This window comes from Phocoena phocoena, chromosome 14 (genome assembly GCF_963924675.1).
Source record: "Phocoena phocoena chromosome 14, mPhoPho1.1, whole genome shotgun sequence".
Taxonomy (NCBI): Eukaryota; Metazoa; Chordata; class Mammalia; order Artiodactyla; family Phocoenidae; genus Phocoena; species Phocoena phocoena.
In genome coordinates this window covers 44,020,919-44,045,273 of record NC_089232.1, presented here as the reverse complement: position 1 = coordinate 44,045,273, position 24,355 = coordinate 44,020,919, and the positions used below count along the sequence as shown (strand labels likewise).

The following is a 24,355-nucleotide window of genomic DNA, read 5'->3' as shown; positions in this document are numbered from 1 at the left end:
ATGTCATTTGTTTCTAGGTATTTTTTGATTTCTTCAGTGATCTCTTGGTTATTAAGTAGTGTATTGTTTAGCTTCCATGTGTTTGTATTTTTTACAGATTTTTTTCCTGTAATTGATATCTAGTCTCATAGCATTGTGGTCAGAAAAGATACTTGATACGATTTCAATTTTCTTAATTTTACAAAGGGTTGATTTGTGACCCAAGATATGATCTATCCTGGATAATGTTCCATGAGCACTTTAGAAGAAAGTGTATTTTGTTGTTTTGGTATGGAATATCCTATAAATATCAATTAAGTCCATCTTGTTTAATGTATCATTTAAAGCTTGTGTTCCTTATTTATTTTCATTTTGGATGATCTGTCCATTGGTGAAAGTGGGGTGTTAAAGTCCACTACTATGATTGTGTTACTGTCGATTTCCCCTTTTATGGCTGTTAGCATTTGCCTTATATGTTGAGGTGCTCCTATGTTGGGTGCATAAATATTTACAATTGTTATATCTTCTTCTTGGATCGATCCCTTGATCATTATGTAGTGTCCTTCTTTGTCTTTTGTAATAGTCTTTGTTTTAAAGTCTATTTTGTCTGATATGAGAATTGCTACTTCATCTTTCTTTTCACTTCCATTTGCATGGAATATCTTTTTCCATCCCCTCACTTTCAGTCTGTATGTGTCCCTAGGTCTGATGTGGGTGTCTTATAGATAGCATATATACGGGTCTTGTTTTTGTATCCATTCAGCCAGTCTATGTCTTTTGGTTGGAGCTTTTAATCTATTTACATTTAAGGTAATTATCGATATGTATGTTCCTATTACCATTTTCTTAATTGTTTTGGGTTTGGTTTTGCAGGTCTTTTCCTTCTCTTTTGTTTCCTGCCCAGAGAAGTTCCTTTAGCATTTGTTGTGAAGCTGGTTTGGTGGTGCTGAATTCTCTTAGCTTTTGCTTGTCTGTAAAGGTTTTAATTTCTCTGTTGAATCTGAATGAGATCCGTGCTTGGTAGAGTAATCTTGGTTGTAGGTTTTTCTGTTTCATCACTTTAAATATGTCCTGCCACTCCCTTCTGGATTGCAGAGTTTCTGCTGAAAGATCAGCTGTTAACCTTATGGAAATTCCCTTGTATGTTATTTGTTGTTTTTCCCTTGCTACTTTTAATATTTTTTCTTTGTATTTAATTTTTGATAGTTTGATTAATATGTGTCTTGACGTGTTTCTCCTTGGATTTATCCTGTATGGGACTCTCTGTGCTTCCTGGACTTGATTAACTATTTCCTTTCCCATATTAGGGAAGTTTTCAACTATAATCTCTTCAAATATTTTCTCAGTCCCTTTCTTTTTCTCTAGTTTTTCTGGGACCCCTATACTTCGAATGTTGGTGCATTTAATGTTTTCCCAGAAGTCTCTGAGACTGTACTCAATTCTTTTCATTTTTTTTTTCTTTATTCTGCTCTGCAGTAGTTATTTCCACTATTTTATCTTCCAGGTTACTTATCCGTTCTTCTGCCTCAGTTATTCTGCTATTGATTCCTTCTAGAGAATTTTTAATTTCATTTATTGTGTTGCTCATCACTGTTTGTTTGCTCTTTAGTTCTTCTAGTTCCTTGTTAAATGTTTCTTGTATTTTTTCCATTCTATTTCCAAGATTTTGGATCATCTTTACTATCATTATTCTGAATTCTTTTTCAGGTAGACTGCCTATTTCCTCTTCATTTGTTAGGTCTGGTGGGTTTTCACCTTACTCCTTCATCTGCTGTGTGTTTCTCTGTCTTCTCATTTTGCTTAACTTACCATGTTTGGGGTCTCCTTTTCGCAGGCCGCAGGTTCGTTGTTACCGTTGTTTTTGGTGTCTGCCCCCAGTGGCTAAGGTTGGTTCATTGGGTTGTGGAGGCTTCCTGGTGGAGTGGACTGGTACCTGTGTTCTGGTGGATGAGAGTGGATCTTGTCTTTCTGGTGGGCAGGACCGAGTCTGGTGGTGTGTTTTGGGGTGTCTGTGACCTTATGATTTTAGGCAGCCTCTCTGCTAATGGGTGGGGTTGTGTTCCTGTCTTGCTAGTTGTTTGGCATCGGGTGTCTAGCACTGTAGCTTGCTGGTTGTTGAGTGGAGCTGGGTCTTGGCGTTGAGATGGAGATCTCTGGGAGAGCTCTCGCCGATTGATATTACGTGGAGCTGGGAGGTCTCTGGTGGGTCAATGTCCTGAACTCGGCTCTCCCATCTCAGAGGCACAGGCCTGACACCCGGCCAGAGCACCAAGACCCTGTCATCCACACGGCTCAGAATAAAAGGTAGAAAGAAAGAAAGAAAGAAGAAAATAAATTAAAAAATAATATAAAATAAAGTTATTAAAGTAAAAAATAATAATTAAAAAAAATAATAAAATGAGAGAAGAGAGCAACCAAACCAAAACACAAGTCCACCAATGATAACAAGTGCTAAAAACTATACTAAAAAACCCCCCCAAAAAACGGACAGACAGAACCGTAGGACAAATGGTAAAAGCAAAGCTATACAGACAATCACACGCAGAAGCATACACATACACACTCAGAATAAGAAAAAAGGAAAAAAAAAATCATTGCTCCCAATGTCCACTGTCTCAATTTGGGATGATTCGTTGTCTATTCAGGTATTCCACAGATGCAGGGTACATCAAGTTGATTGTGGAGATTTAATCCGCTGCTCTTGAGGCTGATGGGAGAGATTTCCCTTTCTCTTCTTATGTATTTATTTATTTATTTATTTATTGCGGTACTAGGGCCTCTCACTGCTGTGGCCTCTCCCATTGCGGAGCACAGGCTCCGGATGCGCAGGCTCAGTGGCCATGGCTCACGGGTCCAGCCGCTCTGGGGCATGTGGGATCCTCCCGGACCAGGGCACAAACCCATGTCTGCTGCATAGGCAGGCAGACTCTCAACCACTGCGCCACCAGGGAATCCCTCCCTTTCTCTTCTTTGCTCGCACAGCCCAGGGGTTCAGCTTTCGATTTGGCCCTGCCTCTGTGTGTAGGTCGCCTGAGGGCGTCTGTTGTTTGCTCAGACAGGACTGGGTTAAAGGAGCAGCTGATTCGGGGGCTGTGGCTCACTCAGGCCGGTGGGGGCGGGGAGGTAGGGGCACGGAGTGCGGGGCGGGCCTGGGGTGGCAGAGGCTGGAGTGATGTTGCACCAGCCTGAGGCGCGCCGTGTGTTCTCCCGGGGAAGTTGCCCCTGGATCACGGGACCCTGTTAGTGGCGGACTGCACAGGCTCCCCGGAAGTGGGGTGTGGATAGTGACCTGTGCTCACACACAGGCTTCTTGGTGGCGGTAGCAGCAGCCTTAGCGTCTCATGCCCGTCTCTGGTGTCGCCTCTGATAGCCGTGGCTTGGGCCCGTCTCGGGAGCTCATTTAGGCGGTGCTCTGAATTCCCTCTCCTCATGTACCCGGAAACAAGGGTCGCTTGCCTCTTAGGCAGCTCCAGACTTTTTCCCAGACTCCCTCCCATCTAGCTGTGGCGCACTAGCCCCTTCAGGCTGTGTTCATGCAGCCAACCCCACTCCTTTGCCCTCTGCACCCCTGTTGCTGTGCTCTCCTCCGTGGCTCCGAAGCTTCCCCTCTGCCACCCCCCATCTCCGCCAGTGAAGGGGTTTCCTAGTGTGTGGAAACTTTTCCTCCTTCACAGCTCCTTCCCAGAGGTGCAGGTCCCGTCCCTATTCTTTTGTCTCTGTGTTTTCTTTTTTCTTTTGTCCTACCCAGGTACATGGGGAATTTCTTGACTTTTGGGAAGTCTGAGGTCTTCTGCCAGTGTTCTGTAGCAGTTGTTCCACATGTAGATGTATTTCTGATGTATTTGTGGGGAGGAAGGTGATCTCCATGTCTTACTCTTCCGCCATCTTGAAGGTCTCTCCTATCTCAGCTTTCGACATGCCTTCCTCACTAAGCTTAATCATTTCTAGCTTTTGATTTAAAGTGAGAGACCCGTGATTCTTCCTTTCACTTGAACACTTAGAGGTCACTGTAGGTTTATTAATTGGCCTAATTTCAACATTCTTGTGTCTCAGGGAATAGGGAGGTCTGAGGAGAGGGAGAGAAATGAGGGGACAAGTGGTCAGTGGAGCAGTTAGAGCACACACAACTTTCATCTATCAAGTTTCACCGTCTTACACGGGTTTGGTTTGTGGTGCCCCCAAACAGTTACAATAGTAACATCAAAGATTACTGATCCCTGATCACTATAACATATATAATAATGAAAATTTGAAATATTGCAAGAATTACCAAAATGTGACACAGAGACATGAAGTGAGCAATGCTGTTGGAAAAATGACACTGATAGACTTGCTTGATGCAGAGTTGCCACAAACCTTCAATTTGTAAAAAAACAGGATGTCTGTGAAACACAATAAATTGAAGTGCAATAAAATGAGGTCTACTTGTAAACCAGTTTGTGGTTGCTTCAGGCATATCATAGCAGTGGTATTATTATTATATTTTTTAGATTATTTGAAGTGAAAAAGCACCTTATTAATCAGTGATTTTATTTCTTTTAGAGTGTTTCTTGGTGTCTTGGTCAAGGTCACATGAGTAGTAAGAGTGAAACCTAGGTTTGAACTCACTTCTTTCTGAATCCAAAGTCTTAACCAAACTAGTTATTCTTAGCACTGCATGATTGGAAATGAGAATGTTTACCTACCTCAAAAAGTAGAAGATAAAAAATGGTGGAAACATCTTAAAAACTTTGGAAAAATAGAATCTCTGATTTATTATCCATTCAGTAGACAATAATTTTTTAAACTAATGTGTATGAATCCCTTAAGTAGTGAATTATTCAGAATTAATCTAAAGTATTTTTTAAATTATATTGTTGATTCCTGAAGCTATCAGAGGCTAAAACAGAAGAGCCTCCGATGCATGCCAATGAAACTGCAAAAATGAATAATTCCCAAGGGGATGGTGAACATTTTGCACACCCACCCTCAGGTAAGTTTGAAATGTACTGAAATTTCTGAATAATATGAATACATAAACACTGTAAAGAGTGTGTTACTTTCTCATACATACTTCACCCTCAAAATATGGCCATTGGTATTTAATGTTCTTTGTGAATTTAGCTAAAGTGGTTGCTTGTAGGAGATAGCTGACAGAGAGGGCGTAGCCCCCAAATTTCTAAGTGAAGCTTGGAACCCAGAGCTGTGATCAAAATTCCTTGGGGAAGCCCCCAGGCTTTATGCCATGACCACAGCATTCAAGGTATGTTCACGTAACATTTGGTACTCTCTTCCTTGACCATAATCACATGGTGTTTGAGAGTTAGAAGCTGAACAGGGAAAGATAATATTTTCCTAGTGAATTAAAACACAATTAGAAAACAACAGGTAGCCAATTTATCTAGAAGTTGTCAGAAACTATTGTTGAAACCAAAATTGATGAGAATCCTTGTGGGAAATGTTAGTGGATGATCTTGTTCACTATGCAGTGAATCATTTTCAATATATGTTTTCTGATTTCCTTTATAAGAAGACAGGTAATTCTGAAACAGAACTTAAATCATGATCATGAATTTACTTCATTTTTTTATGGATTTCTGTGGTTTTTAGGTACATGTCCTTTTATCAATTAAAAAAATGCATAACTCTGTGAGGTAGATATTATGGTCCTTATTTTTCTTTTATTTTTTTAAAACAAGAAATTCAAGGAACTTGAATGAGGTCCAAAATCACTGAGCTCTTAAATAGTGAAACTGTGACTTACCTTGGTCTTCTGACTCCAAATCTTGTGTTTTTCTACACTTTGTAGAAGTTTTATAATTGAGATAGATAGGTTTGTTGTGTATCCAGTGTTGTAAGTATCTAAATGCTTAGTTGATAAAACAATGGGGCATATGAAACAGAAGCAGGTTTATGAAGTTATCTGGCTTTTTCCTTCCTAGCAAATCTAATAATTCCTTTTCTTTTCTCATATTCTGCAGGTTCTGAGTAGAATAACCTCATTTGAATTATGTCTGTGAAAGCACCTGCTTTAGATTTGTTTGAGCGCTTTTAAAATTTGCTGGCCCAAACTTAGCTTTTTGTTTTATATAGACCTAAGTACATATACTGTTCTAATCTTGTGTCTGACATAATTTGAATACATTTGCTTATCTATTAAGTGAAACTATTATAGAAAACTTAATCTCAAGCCATTTGTAACTCAGTTATGCACATTAGCGGTAGAGAAACTGGCAGATAATTTCAAAAGTAACGATTTTAATTTTTAAAAACTATTCTATTTTTTTAGAAAAATGAGTATATTTGATATTACGGGCAATCACTGCATACAAAGTGCCCATGAGAAAGGCCTAATGTGGGAGGAATCATAAAGGTGTTTGACCTCCTGCTTATCCCTTTGCTCTTGTCTTTCCCTGGTTTCTGCTGGAAATGGATAGCATCTGTTCTCAGATTGACGCAGGGTTGCCAGTGTTGAGATGATCTTTCTTTAAGCTAGCTGGCTTTCCGATTCTCCATTCTTAGAAATCAGAGAAGTTAAGTATTTTGGCTTCAGGTACTTTTCTCTCTAGTTAGAATATAAAAGGTGTTCATAACCAACAAACTCAAGGAACTGTCCAGACCAAGTACATGAATTGAATATAAATGCTTATGTGCCTGGGATTCCCCCCTCTGCAGAATTTTACTGTCTTGTCCCCAGCTCTGTGGTTCCATATTTGGGGGCTAAGCCCACCACTGCTTAAAGTCACCATCATATATGAATGGCATGTTTAATTTTGTCTGCATATTTTGACCAACTTGTTGAAGCTCATCTTCATTTCTGTTTTAAGTTAGTTCTGAGCTAGCTCCCTGTCTAGGTTGGTTGGAGTGTTAGCGGCAGCCTCATCTCTTCCAGGGAGACTTCCCTTTCTGTCCAAGAGCCTGAAGAGCTTTTTCTTCTTCTAACTTCCCTGGCACTGCAGTCAGTCCACTCACCCTGTGCTAAAGCAGTGATCCTTGGGCAAGTTTCTTGCTCCTGCAAAGTTCTATTTCTGGTTTTACCGTGCTGGATTTTTAATCATTTAGAGACATGAATATCATGTTCTCCCATGATGCTTTTAGTTCTTGGCATTATTTTTATGTCTTTGCTTGTCTCACCAGCTGTCTTTCATAGTCCATGTATTACAGTGAAAATGTTTTATCTTAAAAAACCCCACCTTATCTTATAATAAAAAATGTCTCAAAAGCAATTAGCATGTTAATCCTGTCTCTTGGCACAGTTACCAAATAACTGGAAGGTACTGAGTACTCATGTTATATCCACTTCCAGGTTCTACTTACTGTATTTATTTATGTAGTTTTTTACATCTTTATTGGAGTATAATTGCTTTATAATGTTGTGTTAGTTTCTGCTGTACAATAAAGTGAATCAACTATATGTATACATATATCCCCATATCCCCTCCCTGTTGAGTCTCCAACCCACCCTTCCTATCCCATCCCTCTATGTCATCACAAAGCACCAAGCTGATCTCCCTGTTCTACTTACTTTAAAATCTTCATTTTTAAAATGTTAGTAGGTTTATAGTTATCTTCAGTATGTAGTACAAATTGTTGATATTACTGGCACTTATTCCTCCAATACAAAAAATTATAGCTTATTACAGTTTTTGCCTGCAAGCAAAAGTTTGAAAGCCAATTACATTGTTAGTAAGGGATTTTAGTGCACTGTTTATTTGGCTTGTATGGCAACCTTGTATTACATTTTACTGCAGTTCTAATCTTTAGACAAGAATTATATCTTTTTGTAGCTATAGTACCAAACAGCAGGAGCTTGGTATTTATTTGTTAAAATGTCATTATTCACAAGAACTGTAGTTCAAGCTCCTTGAGGACAGGGACCACATTTATTGTTCTCACCCAGTGCCTAGCACAATGTAGGCACTGAATCAATGCATGCTGAGTGAATGAGTGTGAGAAAGACCAAAGTATTATTACCACTAGCTCATTTTGGTGAACCTAGTGTAGTAACTTAATATTTCTTATAATATTCTAATTGGTCTCTGTCTGATTACTGCCAGAAGTTAAAGGGCATTCTGCTGATCAGTCAGTACAAGCTTTGACAAGAAAGCTGGAAACGTTGCCTGAAAGTTCCTCCCTCCCACAAAAAGACCTGAAGATTCCTGGCTTTGAACATGCAAACATTGAGGGACCAATAGCAGTAAGTAAAAAAGATTGCTTTTTAAGAACTATGAGCAAAGTGATAAAGTACTGTGAACAAACAATGTAAACAGCCATACACACTTGGCTTTTGTTGCGGTCTTGGACTCAAACTTCTAATTTAATCAGTCAGTGGGTATCTGTGCCACTTATGCAGACTTGATTTTTCCTTCTCTTATTTGACCCAGAATTTATCAACACTTGGAACAGAAGAGCTCCGGCAACGAGAACACTATCTGAAGCAGAAGAGAGATAAGTTGATGTCCATGAGAAAGGATATGAGGACTAAGCACATACAAAATTCGGAGCAGAAAGGAAAACCTGCTGGGGAGGTAGAGGTATGGCTAGCTCTAGTATGAGGAACTTTGCAAATCTACGGGTGGGATTCTCAAAATCAACATATGTGCTCTTGTAGATCTATTCATATTAACCTCCTTATTAGTGTAGCACCTGATAATAAGTCTTTTCTAGGCAGTGAGATGGTTGTGATAGGAGGATTTTGTGAAGTAGAAATGGTAGCAGTTTTATGATTCTTTACTTGCCCTGCTCTGAGCACTGAAGGGTCAGCCGTCCGTTTTACCTGAGCCTTTTGAAATATCTTATCATAGAGCAGCATCAGTACCCTAGCCACCACCTCTAAAAGGCTTCCCCAAGAAGAGCTTTTTACAAAGAAGAGATTTAGGGTACTCAGTCCGTGTGTGGCTTTTTAAAAAAATTTACTGAATGTTCTAATATTTGTTCAAGGCAGTATGTTAGGAATTTTAGAAAATGAACCCATCGTATTCTACTGTAGCCAATTTTTTTTCTTTTCTTTTTTTTTTTTAAGGAAATGACAGAGAAACCAGAAATGACAGCAGAGGAGAAGCAAACATTACTAAAGAGGAGATTGCTTGCAGAGAAACTTAAAGAAGAAGTTATTAATAAGTAATTTTAAGAACAATTTAGCAAAGCAGTTCAAAATTTCTTAAAAATAAATTATTTAATCCTTAAACAGAGCCTGTTAGTTTCAAATACTTGTGTTTGCAAATGCAAATATAATCTTATTGTTACTATTTTATTAAACATTTGACGTAAAGGGTGGCGGGGAAGGCAGTTACTTATGCTGACCAGTTCAATACAAGTTTCTGAATAATGTTCTCTCATGGAGAGAAGGAATAGAAAGCTAACTGATAGTGCGTTCGTTCATTCATTGTTTGTGCTAAGCACTGTGTTGCATGCTAAGGATACAGTAGCCTAGTAGATCGACAGGGTCCCTGCTTTCCTGGGGCCAAGTGAAGAGCCAAGTGTTTGTTAGAAGGGAAAAGGGCAGTGTTTTATCATAAACAGGGTCCTGCGGCTGTCAGTATGGCTAGCATACAGACAGAATGAGGGGAGGGGGTTAGCACGCAGAATTGGAGATAGGTAGGGTGCTGATTTGCAAGGCTTGTAGGGAATGTGAGGGTTTTAAACATTTTATAGTGGCAGTTGGAAGTCACTGAACTTTTAAAAGAAGGGAAGGTTCATGATGAAAATGTTCATTTAAAAAAGATGTGTGGCTGCTGTGTGGAAACTACTGGGGGAGTTAGAGTAGCTGTGGGTGGACAGGTATAGGGTGATCAATCTAATGAAAAGAGTGGTTCTCTGGGGTGGTGGTGGACAGATTTTAGCATCCCACATCGAGGCAGGCGCAAACAGGACTTCAAAAATAGACGTGGGGATGTTAAAAATACTCTATTATTCTTTCTAGAAGAGCTACCATTAAAACAGATAAAGGAACAATTGCCTGAGCCTGTTGACCTGAATTCTGCCATGGGTGTAGGTCTTGTGTGTGTGAAGTGATCCCGGGTAGTGTTCTGTTGTCCATTTGCTAAAAAATAACCAGAAATAGTAGGAGAGAAACCTTCCTTCCAGAAGCTTCCTGTGTTGTGTCATCCCATAAGCACCCTCTTTTCTAGTTACGAGCCACTCCTGAGTGTAACTTACAATTCCATTTTATCTCCTTAAATCTATCGTTATAAGTTTTTTAAAAGGGATACCAAAATTACATTAGTTCCAACTTTCAACGTGCAGAGAAAACTCAGCATCACTTTATATTTGTCACATTTTCATCACAGATGGACAAGTTGAAAAACTAGTGGTTAAAACATAGAAATCTGTTCATGTAGCTTTTTATTAAAAATAGTTTCTATATTGCATACATGTTTACAGATATAATTTTAAGAGAACCTCAGGCATACAAATGTAGGCTCCAGCTTGCTTCACTGAGTGAAGATAAAGATAAAAATCTTGATCTGCCTGAGGGTAGACATTTAAGACAGCAGCTAATGTGTAATCTTAAGTTAGTTATTCTTTCAAGGGTTATTTTTAAGTCTTGTTTTCGTATCATTGTGGGTGAGCATCTGTACCATGAAAAGTGTTTTCCTGTCAACAAAACATTCACATTTCTGCTATAAGAAAAGTTTCCTATGATGATTTAAAAGACTTGTGGCAGTTCTTCAGAAAGGAAAATTAAAGAAACTTCGTAAGATATAGAAAGATAATACTTCCTACTGGAACTTAAAATTACTTAATCAGGAAGAGTCAAGAGTAAATAGGGAAACGCTTTAGGGTTGGGCTTATTAGAGTCCAAGAAGAAATTTAATAAGACCTAATTAGAGTCCAAGAAGAAATTTAATAAGACCTAAGAAGAGTGAAGGGGCTTGATAAAATTTGCTTGAAAGAAAATGTATTCATATGGTAACTTTACTGCTCTTGGTTTAAATCCTGATTCACTTGCCTTTATGAGGTGGAAGGTCTTTTTCAATATACATACCTTTAATCAAAGAGGTGGTAACAGCCCAATGCTGTGATGCTTTGGTGCTGGGACTTTATGTGTCCAAGGCATACCTTCTATGTGCAATTGACCCTTGTTTAGAATTCTTTCATTCAGATTGGTGTATGACACAGTGGTCTATAATAAATATCTATGGATAACTTACTGGCTTTAAAAAGATATTGTAAAATGGACACATCTCAAAATGGAGTTTACTTATATTTACAACAAACCAAACAAAAGCAACAAACATAGAATTACAGGGTCACATTTTAATTCCTGAATTTTACAGGTCAGCATTAATATCACCACATGTATACAAATGGTGTAAAACAAGTACAGTGGTATTTTTAATACAAAATAAACATCTGTTTTATGGAAAAACTATACTTCGTATCTACACAGACAGCCCATCTTCCAAACAATAGCCAAAATTAAAATTAACTACAAAATCTCCAAAACAGGGGAAACTGCTTCAGTTTAAGCTATTCCAGGAAAAATGGACCCGTAACACATTACAAGGGTGATCTGAAGGCTGTAGCTGGAATTACTATTTTTAGTTTTTTGGTTTTTTTTCTTCCCAATGCATTAAATTGTAGTTTGGGGGATGTTTTTCTCACTTCAGCATCTCAGATCATAGATGAGCAAACTAACATTAAAATATTTACAGTTAACTTGCTGTTCTAAAAATAAAACCTCTTAACTGTTTGCCTCAGTTTATTATTTTAAATTTATTTACGTACATGGAATGTGCTTTTATTCTTAAAAAAAAAGCAGCTTTCATATTACACCCTTGTTAGTTCTTGGAAAAGCTTCATGTGCTGCATACTCTGACACTGAAGTAACTTCTTGGATCAAAATGGCCTGTAGATATTAAATGCCACTTAATTCAGCACTATTCTCTGTATGTTAGTCTTTACAAATTACACTTTAAAACTTGCCTGCAGCTCTGGAGAGAGACAACTTTATTAACAAAGCAGAAAGTGACTTCAAAGTATCTTCCACAAAAGATTGTACTGGTAGGCAGTTGAAAACATTCTGTTCAGTCCACTCCCATTTCTAGAGAAAATCATTTTGGAATACTACCATACTGATTCTTGGCATCTGTTATCTCTAAAAGTGCTGATTTTAAAGTTATATTAACAAAACTGCCCATTTTGAATCTAGCTTGTTTGTTTTCATCAAAATATACACTGAAAGTTCCTGGTGTAGAAAACTCAACATGTGCTGTAATACAGGGTGTATTTCCCTCTACCTACCAGTAAGGCTGAATTTCTGTTATATCTTCAAAGAAATGGTCCCAACAGCTTAACTTCATTTTTTATGATAGTTGAACTTGTTTTCCATAAAAATTTCTTTTAAAAAGAGGCAACTGATTAAAAGAACAACATGGCCAGCACCATTATACAAGTAATGTTATTGGGTTTGCAACTGAAGTTTTATAACTGTTTCTAAATCAGAAACCCTCCTGGAGCAACCCTGCATTAAGATTATTTTATCAACTTTGTCCCTCCCCTAAACCGTCCCAAAACCTGAGAGTTCCCTTGCTGAGAAGCTATCTCCCAGGTTCTGGTTACTAACTTTTTTTTTGACAGCCTGAAAGGCAAACCCATTAATTACTAGCAAGTGATCAAGTTCCTGGGAAGCCTGTTTTTTTTTTTTTTTACAGAGCTAAACTCTCCTAGCTGATATACTGAGTGTCTTTTGCTATTCCTTGTATATTTATAAGTTCAAGTGAGAAAGCTTTCTGATTCAGATTTTCAGCTCACTGAACAGTTGCAGCATTTTTGTACAACCACATGTTGAGGGTCCCCAGTAAATATTTTATGAGCCAAGACGAGGTCTCTTCCTGGGAGATGTTTCTTCTTCTTCATCTTCCTCTTCATCATCTGGATAATCCACTAAACCAACCAAACTTCCCTATTGAAGAATAAAAAAAAAAAATTAACACATGTAACCCAAAAAAAGCTAATTAGTACAAACGTAGTCACTTTTAATTAGAAATCATTTTTCTAAACTAACCACATATATCTGAAACAGATATATTTGAATTTGATAAAGGAACTGCTTGAAATTATGAACAGTTAGTAATAAGTACAACTGGTGGTATTCTTAGTTACCCTCAACTTTTTTATGGGATTTTTAATGATACCTCATAATTCAACTCAGCAAAATTTCACTGTGGAAAAATATCTCCAAACAGTAGGACTCACAAAGAATCATGACATTTGGAGCTAGAAGGACCCTGGAGATGAACTAGTTCATTTCTCTAACCTTACACGAGATGATAGCCAGCCAGTGACAAAAAGGTGCCTTTTAGTCTGTGTGTGTGTGTGTATATGTATATATATATATATATATTCCTCATGTATATATTTCATCACTAATTACACATCCTTGTTTTTTGTTCTGCTTTTTGAAGAATAATTTTAAATGGCTGATGATAATAAACACATGAAATGGTTCCTAAAAACTAATGACAAAAATTTAGGACTATCTCTCTCTACCCAGAAGAAAAGGATCAGATATTTCAGGTGTTTGGCCTTTTATAAGTAATGGACTCCTTTGCAAATCCTATTAAAGCTCTGGACACTTTACCCAGACAATTAGTATGTCCTCAGGTCTGCATTAATTTGAACCAATTCCATGAAATCTGTACACATACCTTACAGGTTAAGAGAGCTACTGTAAACACTGCATCTAGTTCAAACCCTTAAGACCTCTAGGGGATAAGCAAGTACAATTGAAATGAGTCATATTTCAAACCTAAGTAGCTTCATACCTAAAGAATCCAGGCATCTGGCATTAACACTTTACCAGAATATAACTGAAACACTAATATTAATCAGCAAAGGGCTCTGAGCAGCTAGAAACAGTTATCAGAAAGTCTGTGAATCAAATGAAACTTAGAGTTAAGTGAGAATCTTTCTGCTGCTTTCTCAGCTTAACACACAAACTGTAAGCTGGATAAGCAAGTGGTGTGGCTGAATTTAAACCAAAACGTAAAGCACTTGGCACAGTGCTTGGTATGTAGTTACCAAGTACTATTCAGTAATTGCTTTTAGCTACTATTACTGTTATCATTATTATTTGTTATTTGGTTTCTAAGCCAAACAAGTTGGATGAAAGGAAGTAGAAGACATAATTACAGCATAAAAAGGCACCAGTCTGATATTCACACAGCAAATTAAGGAAAGTTTTACTTTTAATCCTATATATCACAATGTACAAACATTTCAGTTCCAAATGGTTACCATTTAAAATAATTTTTGGCATAAGATCAATAAATATTCTATCTGACACTCGGCTACACAATTTAGTTTTCAATTTTACCTCTATTATCTATACATATATATACCATAAACAAACTCATATTATACATTTAAAAAATCATGTTTACCATACAAAGAATAAAAATACAAAATATGAAATATTGGAAGTAAAAGGAACTATAAATCCACAGGTGCACACTGTGAGGAATTTGATAGGTTCCAGACTTTTAATATATAACTATAAATGTATTGCTTTTAAACAAATAGCAGCTTTCAGTGTTAGTACACAAAGTTCTATTTCATTCTTTTAAACTCTAGTATTCCATGGTACGGATACACCGCCAAAGTTAAATTCCTTGTTGGACATTTAGATTGCTTTCCCAGGCATTATATTCTCTTCAAAAATTTTTGTTTCTGACAATATATCAACAAAGACAAAAAAGGAAAGGAGAAAACAGCAGATGAAAGCTGTTAAGACATTTTTGGAAAAAGAAATCAGAGGCAAAATAACTCAGTTTTAATGGAGAACGAAGTCAAGAAAGAAGGGTTTGCAGGGGGATATAGAAATAAGAAGCAAACTTACATGTCTTAATTGCAGAAAAGACTAGGAAGTAAGGGCACCAAAATACTGGGGAAAGCAGGGAAGATGATTAACAGTTGAGTCAGTGAAACAGACAACTGAGTCCTCAATTCTACAATTCATTCCCCTACCACACGCCTACCCCCACGGAGAGATTCCGGCTCCTCTACCACCACCAACCATAAAGGAAAAGCGACAGAAAGGCTCTGCACTTCAGGACTTCAGGCACAGTAAAGGGCAGGGGAAAGGTGCCAGGGTGAAACAGTAAATTCTGCATGCCAAGCAGAGACACGCCCACCTCCATTCTAAGCTTTCGTTCCCATCCAAGCTCTCAGAACACCAGCAGGTGAGCTTATACTCACCAGGTGTAGCAGACTAGCTATGCCTGTAAGAGCTAAGTGGCTCCACAGGGAAAAAACCCCAAACCACTAACACTCCCTAAAAAGAACAGGGCATTTGCTCTAGTCTTTTATATGAAGTCCACATCAGTGGGCCCTTCTCATTGTTTTTAACTGCCTTATTTTAAAAATTGAGTCATAATTCACATACTGTAAAGTTCACCCCTGTGCAGTGTACAGTTCAGTGGTTTTAGTATATTCCCAAAGTTGTGTGACCGCTACCACTAATTCCAGAGTGTTTTCGTCAACAACCACCCCCCAACACCTCTACCCATTAGTCACTTCCCATTCCTTCCTCCTTCCCAGCTCCAGGAAATCACAAATCTACTTTGTTTCTAAAGATTTGCTTATTTTGGACCAGTTCTTATAAACGGAAGCATACAATATGTGGCCTTTTGTGTTGGGCTTATTTCACTTAGCATAATGTTTTCGGGTTCATCTATGTTGTAGCATGTGTCAGTACTTCATTCCTCTTCCTTTTTATGGCAAAATAATATTCATCGTTATGGATATATCACATTTTGTTTATCCGCTCATCAGATGATAGACATTTGGGTTGTTCCCACTTTTTGGCTATTATGAATAATGCTGCTATTAATATTCATGTACAAGTTTTAGGGTGGACATATTATTTTCAGTTCTCTTCAGTATATACCTAGGAGTGGAATTTAACTTTTTGGGGAACTGCCAGACTGTATTCTAATGCATTTGCACCATTTTATTGATACATTCCCATCAATAACGTATGAGTTGCAGCTTCTCACTAACACACGTTTTTGTCCATGTGTTTTATTATAGCTATTTTAGTGGGTGTGAAGTGGCTCTGATTTGCATTTTCCTGACTAATTTGCATTTTCCTGACTAATGATGCTGACCGTTTTGTCATGTGCTTATATGCCCCATTTGTATATCTTCTTTGGAGAAATCTTTTTAAATGCCCATTTTAAAACCAGGCTGCTGTGTTGTGCTGGAGAGTTCTTTATATATTCTGGATACCATCCCTTATCAGATATATTTTCTCCCATTCTGTGGACTGCCTTTTCACCGTATGATAGTGTCCTTTGAAGCAAAGAAGTTTTTAATTTTGATGAAGTCTGATTTATCTATTTTTTTCTTTTGTAACACTTGTGCTGTGTTATACCTAAGAAATCACTGCCTAGGGGAATTCCCTGGTGGTCCAGTGGTTAGGGGTCTGTGCTTCCACTGCAGGGGGTGCAGGCTCAATTCCTGGGGAACTAACATCCCGCAAGCCTTGCGGTGAATAAAAACAAACAAACAAAAAATCACTGCTTAATTTGAGGACATGAATATTTATGCCTGTAGTTTTTTCTAAGTGTTTTATCCTTTTAATTCTTATATTTAAACCTTTTGTCTACTTTAAGTTCTGTAACATGGTGAGGGGCAGGGTCCACTTCATTCTTTTGAATGCAGATATCCAAGTTGTCCTAACACCATGTTGAAAAGATGATTCTTTACCTCAGTGAATTGTCTTGGCAGTCTTGTTGAAAAGTCTACCTTACTTTTTTTTTTTTTTAGTTTGGTGCTGTGAGCCTAGCAGATGAATTTATTTTATATTTTTGCTGCATAAATAGATTAGCACCGCACTGAGGCACTTCTCAAGGCTTTCTTTTTTTTGTTAGTTTTTATTTTTATTTTGTATTGGAGTATAGTTGACTAATAATGTTGATTAACAGGTGTATAGCAAAGTGATTCAGTTATACATATACATAACTGAGCAGAGTTCCCTGTGCTATACCGTAGGTCCTTGTTATCCATTTTAAATATAGCAGTGTGCACATGTCAATCCCAAACTACCTTACTTTTTTTTTTTTTTTTTTTAAAAGGTTTTTTTTTTTTGCGGTATGCGGGCCTCTCACTGTTGTGGCCTCTCACTGTTGTGGCCTCTCCCGTTGCGGAGCACAGGCGCCGGACGCGCAGGCTCAGCGGCCATGGCTCACGGGCCCAGCTGCTCCGCGGCATGTGGGATCTTCCCGGATCGGGGCACGAACCCGTGTCCCCTGCATCAGCAGGCGAACTCCCAACCACTGCGCCACCAGGGAAGCCCAACCTTACTTTTTAATATGAAAGAAAATCCAAGCATCACCAGACACTTGAGAAACATTTCTACTATGAAAGAAGGGATCAAAACAAATGATGTAACAATAACAAAAACCTATGAAGAAACAATGACTCTTTCTGAACTAAAACTGACAAATTAACAAATTTTAAGTTAGGAAACTTAACATAATTCATCATATTAACAAATCTAAGGGGACAGAATTCAAGAATTATCCTTGACTCCAGTGGGCCCCAAACTTTTTGGCACTAGGGACCGGTTTTGTGGAAGACAACTTTTCCATGGTTTGGATCGGGGGGGAGGGATGGTTCAGGTGGTAATGTGAGCGATGGGGAGCGGCAGATGAAGCTTTGCTTGCTCGCCTGCCACTCACCTTCTGCTATGCGGCCTGGTTCCTAACAGGCCTGGGGGTTGGGAACCCCTGCTCTACTCAATGAAATAAAGAATTCATAGATGGGACTTCCCAGGTGGTCTAGCAGTTAAGACTCCATGCTCTCAATGCACGCGGCTTGGATTTGATCCTTGGTCAGGGAACCAGATCCTGCATGCTGCAGGATGCAGGTTGCTGCAGCCTACATGTTGCAACTAAAAGATCCTGCGTGCCACAGCCAAAAAAAAAAAAAAAAAAAAAAAATACATAGATCTTCCTTCAACATGATTAAAAATTTTTAATCATCAGTAAAGGTGATAGTCGCAACTACTGAGCCTACGTGCTGCAACTACTGAAGCCCATGTGCTGCAACTACTGAAGCCCATGCTCCGCAACAAGAGAAGCCACTGCAATGAGAAGCCTGTGCACTGCAATGAAGACTAGCCCCTACTCGCCACAACTAGAGAAAGACCATGTGCAGCAACAAAGACCCAATGCAGCCAAAAATAACAAATAAATTTCATTAGTAGCTACTGTTTCGCTGACCTTGAAAACTATAAAATTTTCAAAGAATGTGATTTTTAAAAAATATATTAGAGCTTTAGGATGCCTCCCAAAGGAAAACAGACAAATTATCACCTGATCTATTTAATTTTAAGAACCAATCAATTCGATTGTAGCAATCAATGATGGTGACGAAAATTATAAGATGCTGATGAAAGAAACTGAAGACGACACAAACCGATGGAAAGATACACCGTGTTCTTTCCATGAAAGAATCAATGTTAAAATGACCATGCCACCCAAGGCAAACTATAAATTCAATGCATTCCCTATCAAATTACCAACAGGACTAGAATAAAAAATTTAAAAAATTGTATGGAAACACAAAAGACCCCAAATAGTCAAAGCAATCCTGAGAAAGAAGAATGGGGCTGGAGGAATCAGGCTCCTTGACTTCAGACTGTACTACAAAGCTAAGTCATCAAAACAGTATGGTACTGGCACAAAAAACACACATATAGATCAATGGAACAAGATACAAAGCCCAGAAATAAACCCATGCACTTATTGTCAATTAATCTACGACAAAGGAGGCAAGAATATGCAATTGAAAGACAGTCTCTTCAACAAGTGGTGCTGGGAAAACTGGACAGCTATATGTAAAAGAATGAAATTAGAACATTCTCTAACACCATATACAAAAATAAACTTGAAATGGATTACAGATCTGAATGTAAACCAGATACTATAAAACTCCTAGAGGAAAACATAGGCAGAACAATCTTTGACATAAATTGTAGCAATATTTTTTTGGATCAGTCTCCTAAAGCAAAGGAAATAAAGGCAAAAATAAAAAAAATGGGACCTAATTAAACTTAAAAGCTTTTGCAAAGCAAAAACGAAAAGACAACTTACTGAATGGGAAAAAGATTTGCAAATGATAGGACCAATAAGGGGTTAATATCCAAAATATATAAACAGTTCAAACAACTCAACATCAAAGAAACAAACCCAATTAAAAAATGGGCAGAGGATCTAAACAGACATTTCTCCAAAGAAGACATACAGAAGGCCAACAGGCACATGAAAAGATGCTCAACATCACTAATTATTATAGAAATGCAAATCAAAACTACAATAAGGTAACATCTGACACTGGTCAGAATGGTCATCATCAGAAAGTCTACATTATAATAAATGCTGGAGAGGATGTGGAGAAAAAGGAACTGTCCTACAGTATTGGTGGGAATGTAAATTGGTGCAGCCACTATGGAGAACAGTATGGATGTTCCTTAAAAAACTAAAAATAGAACTTCCATATGACCCAGCAATTCCACTACTGGGCATATACCCTGAGAAAAACAGAATTCAAAAAGAGTCATGTACCACAATGTTCACTGCAGCACTATTTACAATAGCCAGGACACGGAAGCAACCTGTCCGTCGACAGATGACTGGATAAAGAACACGTGATAAATATACACAATGGAGTAATACTCAGCCATAAAAACGAATGAAATAATACCATTTGAGGCAACATGGATGGACCTAGAGATTATCATACTAAGTGAAGTCAGTCAGAAAGAGAAAAACATCATGATATTGCTTGTAAGTGGAATCTAAAAAAAAAAAGGATACAAATGAACTTATTTACAAAACAGAAATAGACTAACAGAAAAGAAACTTATGGTTACCAAAGGGGAAAAGGGTGGCGGGGGAACAGATAAATTAGGAGTATGGGATTAACATGTACACAATACTATATAAAAAATAGATAACCAACAAGGACCTACTGTATAGCACAGGGAACTATATTCAACATCTTGTAATAATCTATAATGGAAAAGGATCTAAAAAAAGAATCTATCTATCTATCTATCTAATCTATCTACCTCTGAATCACTTTGCTGGACACCTGAAAAGCAATGATGGTGAAAATGGCTAAAGGGCCATTGGTGATAAAGAACTTGCCTTCACTTAGAAATGTGGTCAGTTTGTTGAAAAAGGTTGAGAGCCAATATAACTAGTGCTTTACTCTGTGAGCTCCTATCTTGCTTAGTATCAAATTTTTGTGATAGTCTTGAGTGACTGAGCAATTAATTAGTTTTCCAAGAACAACTGCTATTTTTCTATCTGTTCCCCCAAAAGATGTAGAACAAATGTATTCGGCAATCTGCTGTTAGTGTCAAAAAAGGTGAAATATGTGTTTGTGTTCGCACTTGATTTTGCTTGTTCATAAATAAAAAATTATCTGTAAGGACAGTAAATTAAAAACTCAGGGAAATAACCCAGAAAATAGAACAAAAAAATGAGTAACAGGAGAGAAAAATTATGAAAATTATAAGGCCCAATATCCAAACAATAAGCTATAGTGAAAGAGCATAAAATGTCCCCAAACTAAAGGTCATGACTGTTTAGCTGAGAATGCCCAAAGTATATCATCCTGAAATTTCAGAATACAGAGATAAAACCCCAAATGCTTCCAAGAAGAATCAAATAAAATCACACACACACAATCAGGAATAAGAATGTCTCTGGATTTCTTGGCAGCAATAACTTCAAATTTTTGAAGGAAAATTATTTCTAATTTGGCTCTACATTCAGTTAAATTGTCAATCAAGTATGAGGATACAATAAAGACATCTTCATACATGCAAGGTCTCAAACTTTATCTCTCATGGAATTCTTTTTCCAGGAAACAGAGAGGGTATGCTCCAACAAAATGAGATGGAAAATCAAGACAGAGAACAGAGACCTGAGATCCAGGAAACAGTCAACATAAGAAAAGAAGCAAGGCAAAAGGAAGTATTAGTGTGATGGCAGAGGCAGCCTTAAGACAACAGATGAGCAGCAAGTCTGGAGAGGAACCAATCTAGGCTGGGACAAGATGGGAGACTTTAAGAGAGATGTCTCCAAGGGGGAGACTATGTGGAAAATAACCTGAGAGGTTATTTACTCTATAAAAAGAGAAAAGTTATAAAGAAAAACACAGTATAGAAAAAAAGCAGGGAAAAAAAGAGAAGCAGGAAAAAAATTAATGAATAAATATTTATGTTATTATAGCTATAAAATTATCAAATATTGTTTTAACCAAAAATTGTGATACAGAGAGTAATAAGGGTGAGGATCTGGTACAGAGTGGTAAAACAATATGGAAGTATTAGCATATTAATTAGAAATAGAAGAAAGAGCTAGAAGAGTTCCAAGCCTTCGCTGCGTAGAAGAAAAGAGGACTGTTTTTTTTTCAATACTTTTAATGTTATTTGTCTTTTAAAAGTAAGTGCATATATTACTTTGATTAAAAAAAAAAAAGAAAAGCTAGTATATATTGAGAATGTGCCAAATAGTGTTCTAAACTCTTTACATTTATTAAATGATTAAACCTTCACAACAAACCTATAAAGGAGGTGCTGTTTTAAATGAGAAAACTAATAAGGCCCAGAGAGATTAAATAATTTACTTAAGGTCAAACACAGAGAAAGAGGCACAGCCAAGATCTGAACCCAAGCAATATAACTCAACAGCAAATATTCTTAATATAGTGTCATAATATTATACTAAATTGTCCTATCAAAAAATGAAAATTTAAAAATTCTTGTTCAATAACTTAAACTGTGTTTCACAAACAGGAGAATCCTATTGAAAATGCTACTTCTGTGATCTTTAGTCAAGAGCCCACCTTGCTACAATACTGAAGAAAGATTCTACATTTTTGTAAAATAAATAAACTCAGACTTATAGTCTGTGTTCAAAACAAGCAGCATCACTTCACTTAGGTTTTCTACTATGGCCTTCTCTTGTCCTTCTAACCTTATACTAACAGTTGTCCTTTATTTATGCCTTTTTATTTTAAGCCACTCCTTTTTGGGGAAAAGGACATATTACATATAATAATAATGTAAATGAAAGAAAAAAGTTTTATATAAAATTTAAACTTGTTTACATGAAAAAAGTAACCAATGGGAAATACATTTGCTATGTGAATGACAAAAAGGTTAATATTCTTAACCAAAGACTCACTCATACTAAAAAGACATAAGCCAATTTTTAAAAAGGCAAGACTATGAACAATTAACAGAAGACCAAATTCAAAAGGCTAACGTTCAACCTTACTAGTAACAAATGACACAATTAGGAACAAAATATATACTGTCTCCTCTACCTAACTGGTAAAGATTAAAAATCATTATAATAACAGTGCCAAAGCTGCAGTGAACCAAGCATACTCATACAATGCTTATGGTAACATTAACTGGTATAGCCTTTCTGGAGAGGAATTTGACAATATGGGTGAGAACATTGTTCTACTCATCTATCCAAGAAAATAACTTAAAATGCAACAATGCCAGTAGTCAGTGAAATATCAGAATCAACTTATGCGCTCCAAAATATTGGTGGGGGGAGGGGATGCTTACAAATACTATGATACAGCTAAATCAAATGAAATTCTACAGTCCTCAATAATGTTTTAATAGCAGAGAAAAATTCTCATAATTAATGAAAGCAGGATACAAAACTGTGCTTATAGAGACTGTAATTGTGTCAGATAAACCCATATACCTAAAGAAAAATCAATCAAATGTTAGCAGTCATGTTCTCTGATGACAATGTGTGCAACTTTTTTTCTTCTTTGAGATTATTTTTATTATCCAAATTTTCTTCAGGAAACATGAAATAATTCTACAGACGTAAAAAACGAAGTTTGTGTGTAGAGCAGTTTCACATACCTTGGTGGCTGTTACTGATGTAGCCAAGTTTGTAGTTTTGGAAGAGGATCCATTAGAACTTGCTGGTGGTGTCTGAGCCACTACAGATTTACTGTTTGTACTGTTTGTTCCATTAGCAGCACTAGTGGAGTGGGAGAAAGTAAATTTGAAGCCACCAGAAGATGTCCTTTTGGGAAGGTTTTCCTTGTCTTCACTTTCCTTTGCTAAAGCAAATGTAAAAATTTGAATATCAGTAAATATTGCTAAGTCAAAGCATCTGAAAAGAACAATAATTTAAAAACTTATAAAACAGTGCCTTTGCTTTTCTGTAAGAGCTAAGAGTGTAGAGCATGATGTGTACAGTGACAAGTCTTTATTAGCTGGAGTCTTAGAAATCTCAGGATTAGAAAGAAACTTCAGAGTCATATAACAGATCAGCCACTGTATGCTAGAATTCCACACTGCTATATCTAGGACTCTTCCAAGGACTCACTAGCTGTCTGACTCTTCCTTTCATTGTCTCTCTGCAGCTTCCACTCACTGACTCTACACTTCCATACGCATTGTGAAAACCTAATAATCTCTCCCACAAGTCAATAATATTCCAAATGCCTAAAGAAAATGATTAGGACCATGTTTATCAGTCATTTATTTCCTGAATATTCCAGGTTCCTTTATCTGTTTCCTTTATGACAAAGGTATCTACTATCCTTTAACATCTGGCTGCCACTATTTTTTTTTTTTTTTTTTTTGCGGTACGCAAACCTCTCACTGTTGCGGCCTCTCCCGTTGCAGAGCACAGGCTCCGGACGTGCAGGCTCCGGACGCACAGGCTCAGCGGCCATGGCTCACGGGCCCAGCTGCTCCGCAGCATGTGGGATCTTTCCGGACCGGGGCACGAACCTGTGTCCCCTGCATCGGCAGGCGGACTCGCAACCACTGCGCCACCAGGGAAGCCCTGGCTGCCACTATTTTTGATTATGTTTCTTAACTGGATGCAGTACTTCAAGTATGGCCTCACTGCCTCTTCTGACAGTACTCAGGGCAGGGCCTGTAATGAGTAAAGGTAGAAGAATTTGGCTACCGAAAGGTACCTATTCCTTAGGACATTTTAATAGGCTCTTGTGATCCCCCAAGCTGAAATAAATAGAACTTATGGCAGTGATGAGTGGAAAATGAGCGAGGCTGGTAGCAACAGTTTCAAGGAAAATGTAATAAGAAATTAATGAAACACTAACTAATGAGAAATGCCTTTAGAAAATCACACGTTGAAAATCACAAACTAGGAACCTCCCTGGTGGCACAGTGGTTAAGAATCCACTTGCCAATGCAGGGGACACGGATTCGAGCCCTGGTCCGGGAAGATCCCACATGCCGCGGAGCAACTAAGCCCATGTGCCACAACTACTGAGCCTGCGCTCCAGAGCCTGTGAGCCACAACTACTGAAGCCCATGCACCCAGAGCCCTTGCTCCGCAACAAGAGAAGCCATCACAGTGAGAAG

At 37.7% G+C, this 24,355-nt stretch overlaps 2 protein-coding genes across 4 annotated transcripts in view; one reads left to right on the top strand and one right to left on the bottom strand.

Annotated features, from left to right (window-relative positions):
• CFAP36 (cilia and flagella associated protein 36) overlaps positions 1 to 9,146 on the top strand; it is a 32,512-nt gene extending 23,366 nt beyond the window's left edge. Inside the window, exons 7-10 of one of the 2 annotated variants that reach the window (XM_065891096.1) lie at positions 4,849 to 4,951; positions 8,016 to 8,155; positions 8,343 to 8,492; positions 8,981 to 9,146. In XM_065891096.1, coding sequence (XP_065747168.1) covers positions 4,849 to 4,951; positions 8,016 to 8,155; positions 8,343 to 8,492; positions 8,981 to 9,082 — 495 coding nt within the window. In that variant the 3' untranslated portion in view covers positions 9,083 to 9,146. The remainder of the gene's footprint in view (positions 1 to 4,848; positions 4,952 to 8,015; positions 8,156 to 8,342; positions 8,493 to 8,980) is intronic. The other variant, XM_065891097.1, reaches the window with a different exon arrangement.
• Positions 9,147 to 12,526: 3,380 nt separating this feature from the next.
• The window catches only part of PPP4R3B (protein phosphatase 4 regulatory subunit 3B), a 64,564-nt gene continuing 52,735 nt past the window's right edge, over positions 12,527 to 24,355 (bottom strand). Inside the window, exons 14-15 of one of the 2 annotated variants that reach the window (XM_065890707.1) lie at positions 22,874 to 23,076; positions 12,527 to 12,865 (exon numbers count right to left, since the gene is read on the bottom strand). In XM_065890707.1, coding sequence (XP_065746779.1) covers positions 12,770 to 12,865; positions 22,874 to 23,076 — 299 coding nt within the window. In that variant the 3' untranslated portion in view covers positions 12,527 to 12,769. The remainder of the gene's footprint in view (positions 12,866 to 22,873; positions 23,077 to 24,355) is intronic. The other variant, XM_065890706.1, reaches the window with a different exon arrangement.